The 9013-nt window shown below is 38.8% G+C and overlaps 1 protein-coding gene across 1 annotated transcript in view; it reads left to right on the top strand.

Annotated features, from left to right (window-relative positions):
- Positions 1 to 975: 975 nt before the first annotated feature.
- LOC122023017 (histidinol dehydrogenase, chloroplastic-like) overlaps positions 976 to 9013 on the top strand; it is a 73719-nt gene continuing 65681 nt past the window's right edge. The window contains exons 1-8 of the mRNA XM_042581117.1: positions 976 to 1033; positions 1084 to 1169; positions 1277 to 1348; positions 1435 to 1497; positions 1580 to 1621; positions 2465 to 2524; positions 3449 to 3559; positions 3741 to 3887. Of these exons, the coding sequence (XP_042437051.1) occupies positions 976 to 1033; positions 1084 to 1169; positions 1277 to 1348; positions 1435 to 1497; positions 1580 to 1621; positions 2465 to 2524; positions 3449 to 3559; positions 3741 to 3887 (639 nt within the window). The remainder of the gene's footprint in view (positions 1034 to 1083; positions 1170 to 1276; positions 1349 to 1434; positions 1498 to 1579; positions 1622 to 2464; positions 2525 to 3448; positions 3560 to 3740; positions 3888 to 9013) is intronic.

The following is a 9013-nucleotide window of genomic DNA, read 5'->3' as shown; positions in this document are numbered from 1 at the left end:
GCCTCCCTCCTCACCACCCTCTTCACCGCCTTCTTCGCCGCCTCCCTCCTCACCGCCCTCTTCGCCGCCTCCTTCCTCGTTGCCCTCTTCGTCGCCTCAACTTTCGGCCTCGCCACCTCCTCCTCGCGGCCTCTACTTTCAGCCATCTTCACTGCCTCCTCCTCGTCGCCTCGACTTTCAGCGATCTTTGTTGCCTCCTTCTCACCAGCGCCTCCTCCTCGCCACCTCGACTTTCATCCATCTTCGCTGCCTCCTCACTAGTGCCTCCTCACTTCTGCTGCTGGAATCATCGACACAAAATGACATGATGGATAAAGGTACGACAAACTATTTCCTTTATCTGCAACAACGACATAGACAAAAGTGTTGTTTTTGTTGCTCAAGCAAGGAACAAGCTGATACAAACTCTGGGCCTCGATTCTTCTCCTACAACTCATGAAACTTGCCCACCAACTATTTTGGTAATGGTCGAAGCCAGAGCTTGAAAGATCGGAGGGTGACAAAGATTAGGAAGGGAGGCCACAGCTTCCGCTCGCAAACTTCGGATCCACCAAGCGGATCGTGCCGCTTTTGTAAGATAGCTGAGTGATCAAGTAGTGTGTGGAGCCGATGGAGATGGTGGCTTTGTCGCCGTCGCAGGTGAGCTCGTACATCCGATCCCCGCACTGAGGCGGATCAGTTGTTCGACGAAATGGGTGGCTGATGTCGTGGAACAGACCGCAAGAGAAGGGAGCACAAGCTTCTTGGCTCCACTGCTGCTGCTGCTGCCCCGTAGCTGTAACAGCAGCCTGGGACAGGAGGAGGAAGAGTAGCGGCAGAAGCATAAGTATGGCCTCCTCCACGCTTCCTATCTCCCAATCCCAAGCTTTCTGTGCTTGAGCATGCCTCATCCTTGCCTCCCTTTCTGGTCTGGTTCGTTTCGCCCTCCCTCACCATCACCGGAGAGAGGCCTCCTACCGGAAGCCCCTGTGCACCATGGTCGTCACGGCGACCACCGCAGAGATGCCGAAGAAGCGGCAGGCCTCCCGGGACCGCTCGTTCGTTGATGAGATGAGGACCGTTGCTATGAAGCTGCACACCAAGGAATAGCACGGTGCATTGCATCTGTTGGCCTTTATGTTCCAGGGGGTACTGTAGTCTTACCCTCAACTGCTTTGATGCTCTCGGTGGTATAGTATCCTTGTTTACAATATCCAATGTTGTAGTCATAGTGAATTTTGACACATTTAGGCAAAAGGATCTGGTTTAACTTTCAATTTATTTATGTATGCACCAGCCTCCACAGATTGCTGGGTGCAACACCATTGTTCTAGCAACTCCGCCTGGTCGTGATGGCAGTATTTGCAAGGTAGCCTTAAAAAATAATCTATCATCACTATCCCTACACTGGTTTTCCATGTTAAGACATAGGTTAACATGATTATGTGACAACAGGAAGTGTTATATTGTGCAAAGAAAGCTGGCGTCACCCACATTCTAAAAGCTGGGGGAGCTCAGGTTCGTCAATTTCTAACCCTTTTCATTCTTTTTTTCTTCAACAAGTCTTTTCCCACAATGGTATCTATGCATTCTATCTTAGGCGATCTCAGCGATGGCTTGTGGAACATCATCTTGCCCAAAGGTAATCCTTACAAACATCTAATACGTTGATTGCAAACCCTCACCATTGAAAGTTCATCTCTTGTTTGGCAGTATTTTCAAGTTTCTTCTGTCTTTGCTTTATCTGGATTGTAATTTTGTGCTTTGTATATGTAGCTTGATTTTGAGGTGGTATCTCTTTATCATTTTGGGAAACTTAATAGTGATAGGTGGGCATCTTGGCTAGAAAGAGTAGGAACTAGGAACACTAGCACTAACTCATCTTCTACTTTTACAAACTTTTTTACAGGAGAGCTATCTTGCATACAAAATCATCATTTTTGCAATCTTGAACACAAACTATTATTCTCATGCTTCAATTATATATATACATATATATAACTTTTTTCATCATTATGAGCCTTGTTTCATGAATATGATACTATATTACGGTGGATTTTGTTGCCTGAGCATTGTGTGCAAATTTCTCTGTTGCATTCTATATTTGAATCTCTCATTTAGTTAGTACAAAAACATTTGGAATGTAGGCGTTCTGAACCAACGGAGTTAGTGTTGCTAGTGTTGCTTATTTTATTTCCATTGAGTAACGAACATTTAATTAAGCTTTGCACTCAAGATTTTGATTTGTGTATTTCAGACATCAGCTATTCACTACCCCCTCCTCTAGCTGTTGTGTCAATCCTACATATCATACATGAACAAATATACACCTATATGAGATTCTCTTGTGGTGCAGGATCTCCCTACTAACTCAATCTTTGTTTTCTGTCAAGCTTTTAATTGATACTCCTCTTCATTTGGTTTAAGCATTATGTAATATTGATTGCACTTACTTTTACGTCTATGTTTTAATTGCTTTTTTCAGGTTGAAAAAATTTTTGGGCCAGGAAATCAATATGTTACTGCTGCAAAAATGATTCTTCAGGTATGATAATAATTCTGTAGCCTCACATTTCTATGAATATTGCTCTTATCATTTGATTACATCTACTTACCTTGTTTTAGTCCTATGCACAAATGATTTTTTCCTTGTCATGAGGTACTGGAAATGTAGTGATCAATCAAATCAAATCTGTAGTATTAATTATCTTGTTTTGTGGTGATTTTTGGAAGAAGATAATATGTTAAGTAAGAAGATCAAAATGTAACAGATAATATGGCCATTCCTTTCTAGATCTTTCAGGAATGAAATGACAGATCAGTTGGCTCTTCTGTAAACTATTAGCTCTTTTCCCCTTGCAGTTAATCAGAAACTTGGAGCTATAGGTCAGATAAGATTTGTTAGGAACAATCATTCAGCTAAATCCCTGCCTTAAGAATAAAATTGAATCATGTACCTCAGGTACTGTTATTTCCTGGAAAAGTGATTAACAGAAACACAGGAACCAAATTTTATCAAGAAAGTTTCATAGCCAGTGGGAACTATAATAATGTTTATGTTCTTAGCTTAAAAAATTGTGACATTGATAGCCTCTAAATAGTGAATGCAAATATAATTTTTGAGCTGTTAAAACTAGACTCAGGATTGGAGTGGAAACAACTACATCATTGCCCAAGTAATACACAAATCATCTACCATCAATTTTCTGACACTTAAAAAGATAAATCTGCTTTAACCTATCAACTTGGGTGTTATTTATTTGTTTCTCCCTAATTCCGATAACCTTTGCCAGTGTCGTGGCTTCATTTTTTATTCCCAGTAAGGTGTTCAATTGGTATGGATATATCTCATAGATATTGTATTAGAGATATGTCTACAGTAGTTAAATTTCTGTTCAATCCTCATAGTTGTTCATTTTGTTGATCACGAAGAGAATGATCCTTGGTGAATACTTTGGCTGATTTGCAGAATAGTGAAGCCATGGTTTCCATTGATATGCCTGCTGGCCCTTCAGAGGTGCTGGTCATCGCCGACAGACATGCCAATCCAGTTCACATAGCTGCAGATCTACTCTCTCAGGTGCAGAGTCTTCTGTTCTATTGTGCCTGTGTTATTAATGTTTTTTGTTGTAATTTTCAGTAGCTGGAATTTATTACCTGAAGACTTGATAAAAATCCACAATGAAACCTTTCAAATTGCTATAAGGATAGTTGTTCCATGGGTTTGGTGCTCTTCTTTTATAAAATCGCTAATTTTACAGGCAGAACATGGTCCTGACAGTCAGGTAGTTCTTGTCATTGCTGGAGATGGTGTCAATGTTGATGCAATTTTAGCTGAAGTGAGCAAACAATGTGATAGCCTTCCTAGGGGAGAATTTGCTTCAAAATCACTTGGTCATAGCTTTGTTGTATTTTGTTGGTTGCTTATGAAATTTTGTTGGTTGCTTATGAAATTTCTTCGGAATGTTATAGATATTATTTTTGAATGTTAGAAAATTGTATATTAAATTTTATTTTGAAATTTAGTATTTTGAATGATTTATAATATTGAAAAATTGTGTATTAATTTTTTTTATTTTTTTTCTAAAAAAGACAACGGTTTTTCACCGTTGTCGTAGATAGTTTAAAACTGTTGTTGAAGACCCTGTTATTAAAGGTAGACGCTCAAAGACAACGGTGAAAAACTGTTGTCTTTGAAGGAAAAGACAACAGTTTTTTACCGTTGTAAAAAATGTTGTCTTTGCCTTCAAAGACAACGGTTAAAAACTGTTGTCTTTTGCCACCCCTTTTAACAACACGGCCTTTAACAACAGTTCAAAATGGCCTACGACAACGGTGAAAAACCGTTGTTGTTTGACTTTTTTCTTGTAGTGGTTGCCTTACAACCCTCCCACTACGACGAGGCTCCGTCTGTGGTTGTGTATCATGTGTGACACGTGTTGCAGTCTTTTGTGGTACTTCATCTTGTACTATTGGTACTGAAGTAGACGTGCCCTCTCTAAGTTCTTCTAGAATAATTTTGCTACTGGGCTTGTGATCCATTATATAGTCTTTTTCTAAAAACTAGGCATTGGTGCTAACAATGACCTTCTGGTTTTTAGGACTATAGAATAAACCACCTTTCGTTCCTCTGGGATAACCTACAAACACACAAACTTTTGTACGAGATTCTAACTTATCAGCATCTGGTTTCAGCACATGTGCTGGACTACCCCAAATCCAAATATGTCTTAGACTGGGCTTTCGTCCATTCCACAATTCTATGGGAGTAGAAGATACTGATTTAGAAGGTACTAAGTTCAGAATGTGCACTGTCGTTTCCAGAGCGTATCCCCAAAATGAATTTGGTAATTCTGAATAACTCATCATCGATCTAACTATTTCCATAAGAGTCTTATTCCTTCGTTCTGTCACACCATTCTATTGGGGTATACCCGGTGCGGACAATTGGGATTAAATCCTGACCTCTGATAAGTAATTCCTAAACTCTCCTAAGAGGTATTCACCACCACGATCAGACCGTAGTGTCTTGATACTTTTACCTAGACGTTTCTCCACATCAGCCTTGTACTCTTTGAACTTATCAAAGCACTCAAACTTATGGCGCGTCAGGTAAATGTATCTAGATCTTGAATAATCATCTATAAAAGAGACAAAATATTCAAAACCACCTCTAGCCTGGATAGACATAGGACCACACAAATCAGAATGAACCAATTCTAACGTTTCTTTGACTCTATACCCCTTGGCCTTAAAAGGTCTCTTGGTCATTTTACCTTCCAAGTAGGATTCACATGTTGGAAAGTTTTCCAACTCTAATGGACCCAAGAGTCCATTGGCTACAAGCCTTTGAATCCTACTTAAGTTAATGTGACCAAGCATTAGATGCCAAAGATGCGTTTGGTTCATTTCCGAAGGTTCTTTTCTCTTATTAGAGTTAGAAGATGTGTTATTAATTTCAATATTTTTCTTTGTGGGAGAAATTAGATTTAAAGTATATAAATTGCCAACCAATGCACCAGAACAGATAATCACTTTATTTCTCTTTATAACCACATTGTTACTAAAGGAAACTGAATATCCATCCAAATACAGTTTAGAAACTGAAATTAAATTCTTTCTAAAACTGGGTACATAAAGAGAATTTATTAAAACCAATTTTCTATTCCTATCAAATGATAAGTAGGCGTCTCCCATTGCAACAGCCGCCACCTTAGTAGCATTGCCCATGTAGACGGTAATCTCTCCTTCAGATAGTCGTCGGGTTTCCTGGAACCCCTGCAAGGAATTACAGACATGATCAGTGACTCACGTATCTACAAACCAGGTGCTGGTAGATAACACCACTAAACATGTTTCAACAACTAGAGCATGAGATATACCTTTATTGTTCTGATTCCTACGAGGACAGTCCGCCTTCCAATGCCCTGTCTGCTTGCAAATGAAGCACTTGCCTTTTGGCTTCTTCATTCCAGCTTTTTGTCCCTGAGGTTTATTCACTCTCTTTGCTGAAAATACCTGTTTCTTCTTCTTCTTGCTTTTCGGCTTAGAAGTAGAACCATTTTCAGCATAGTGAATCTGAGAACTTTGACGAAATATACCTTCTGCTGCCTGTAATTCTGTCAGAAGTTCCGCCAACGTATACTCTCTTTTGTTCATGTTATAGTTCACCATAAGCACTACAACTTCATGGTGATGTAGGCTTGTTGAGACAAATAAGCACTACATCACCATAGTCAGATAAGAGAAAAGAATATCTCTCATATTGATGACGGGTCCTATTAGATCTACGTAGAACTTGTGCTACTTGAACAAGTTGTGGCTCCACAACTTCTTGTGGTGTAACAAAATCATGATCCACAACATCTTGTAGTACTTATTCAATTTCCATCAAGGCTTCGGTGCTAGATTGTGTATCTTAAATTTCTTCAAGATCAACTTTACTCCCACTAGTTTTTCTAGAAATAAACTCCCTTTCTAGAAAGACACCATTTCTAGTAACAAACACTTTGCCTTATGTGGGATTATAAAAGTAATATCTGTAAGACCGTTGGATTCGATAGAGGGGGGGTGAATATCGATTCGAAAATATCGAGTATAAGCGCAGCGGAAAAGTAAAGTAGACACAGTTGTTTTTACTTCGTTCGGAGCCTGTGACGACTCCTACTCGAAGGCCCGTGGTCCTTGACCACTTTCGTTGGGCAATCACTAGCAATTCGAATATAATTACAAAATGAATACAGGAAATGCTAATGAAACAAAGTAATACCGACAAGGAAATTAAGAAAAACGAAGAAGCACTTTGTCGGAGCTTTGTTAGCGTCGCAGGAACGTAGAGCAGCAGGACCAGCAGTCGAAAAGTTCTCAGTTGATGATTGATTCTGAAGCTCCTGCCTGGGGCTTCTTTTATATGCTGTCCCGGGCGCCTGGAATGTGACGTAGCTGCACAAACCATGATGCTCCACGTGGCGACGACTCGGCTGGATAAAATTTGCCTTCCGGGCGCCCGGACCCCTCTTCTCCAGAAAGTCCTTCTCCTACAAGAAAAGGTTAGTCCGAGGCAAATGTACCCTGCAGCAAAGAGTGTTAGCACAGTTTTATAGATGAGCAAAGTATGACTTAGATTCTGTCTTTCCGAGACCGGAATCTAGTCACGATCTCGACTTAGATATCCGAAATGGATCTAAGCCGGATCGACGCCTAATGTTCCCTACCCGGGAACGCGTCCTCGCAGTCACTCCCCTCCAGTGACTTACCTCACTTACCTGCCAGACGTCCGGTCAGCCTGTCGACCCGCTTGGACTTCTCGCCAGCTATCCGGTCAGCCCGTCGACCTAGCTGGACTTCTCGCCAAGCGTCCGGTCAGCCCGTCGACCCGCTTGGACTTCTCGCCAGCTATCCGGTCAGCCCGTCGACCTAGCTGGACTTTTCCTGCACACTTGATAAAAGTGTCAGACAACAACAAACCTAACTTAACCTGATTTGTCATTCATCAAAACCTGAGTTAGACCGTTAGTGCTAACCGCACCAACAATCTCCCCCTTTTTGATGGAATGACAACCTGGTTAAGTTAGTGATAAAAAGTATGCAAAAATCAAGCATGATTTTTGAGGTTTTTAAGGTTTAAGTTAGTTTTTTTTAAGTTTGCATTTAGTTGCCCTAACTTAACCAACCTAACCCTCCCCCTTTGGCATTCATCAAAAAATAAGGGTAAACAATCATAGCGAGAAATACTGAAAACAGTAATACCTTGAACAATAACTGAGTTTTTAAATCCAAGAGAAGATCAAATTGACTTGGGGGGGTATAAAGTTTTGAAAATTTGTTTAAAGCATTAGCTTTTAGCTTTTAGAAAAAATGCTAAGTTTAGATAGGTTAATTTTCAAACATAAGTGTATAAGGTCTAAAAAAAATTTTCAAAACAAGTTTCAACTTTGAAATGCTACTTAAACATAAGTTTTCAAAACCAAAATTCCAAAACTAAGTTTGAAAAGTCTATTTTTCAAAACTAATTGAATTTTATTTTTCAACACTAAGTGTATAAGATTCAATTTTCAAAACAAGGAAAATAACTTTGAGAAGCTTAGTTTGTAAACTAAATTTTGTAAAATTTATCCTTCAAATATAAATTGTCAAAATTAAGTAAAATCAAATTTTTAAGAAGTAGACTCAGGACAATTTTCAAAGTAAAATTAAGTTTAAATCTTTACTTTTAGTTTTCAAAGGAGTTTTGATAAACGTAAGAAAAAAACTTTTGGAATGTAAAGTTTGCTTTTCAAAATCAAATTTTTCAAAGTTTAAAAGTATTAGATTCAAAACCATGGTTTAAGATACTTGAAAAGTTCAGTTTTCAAAGAATAGGTAAAAAGGATAAAAAGTTTGTGAGTTTAAAATTTTCACAATTTTAAACAAATTATTTTTAAACTTTGATTTTCAAAATTAAGTTTAAAATTCAATTTGGAAAACTAAAGTAGTTTTATTTCTCCCCCTGAATTTGATATTTAACTTCAACCAGCTGTCTAACCAATTAGGTACTAACTAACTATTAGAAAATAGTAGTTTTCACTTGGTTAGTCAGATTAAGTTAATTATAATCAGTCAGTGTTTGACTCGACTGATGAACTTTAACCTGATTAATATTTGTATTTAACGTCCAGACTTATACTGATGCACTGAAATAAGCATCTTAAGTCCAGACAGATGGCCTATGCATCTCACCCCTTTCTATGTTTATCAACCACAAGCAAGGTAAACCTAAGGTGTTGGTGAGATGCTCAAGAACTAAACCTATGGGTACATGCTTTCTAAGGATGTAAGACTAGTCTAAGGCCAAAACTGTTTTTGAAAGTTTAAAAATGGAAATTTTTGAAAACAAACAAGTTTAGCCTATAAGTTGATAAAATCAGTTTTGAAAGTATTTATGAAGGATTCTAGTCTATTGAGCACATCCCTAATTGTCGTCGTAAGTTGCTAAATTCACTTTCAGGGAGTGGTTTTGTAAAAATGTCAGCTAAATTTGATTTAGACTCAATGT

This window comes from Zingiber officinale, chromosome 9B, assembly GCF_018446385.1.
Source record: "Zingiber officinale cultivar Zhangliang chromosome 9B, Zo_v1.1, whole genome shotgun sequence".
Lineage (NCBI taxonomy): Eukaryota > Viridiplantae > Streptophyta > Magnoliopsida > Zingiberales > Zingiberaceae > Zingiber > Zingiber officinale.
The sequence above is the reverse complement of the archived record's forward strand: the minus strand, read 5'-3'. Positions and strand labels throughout refer to the sequence as shown.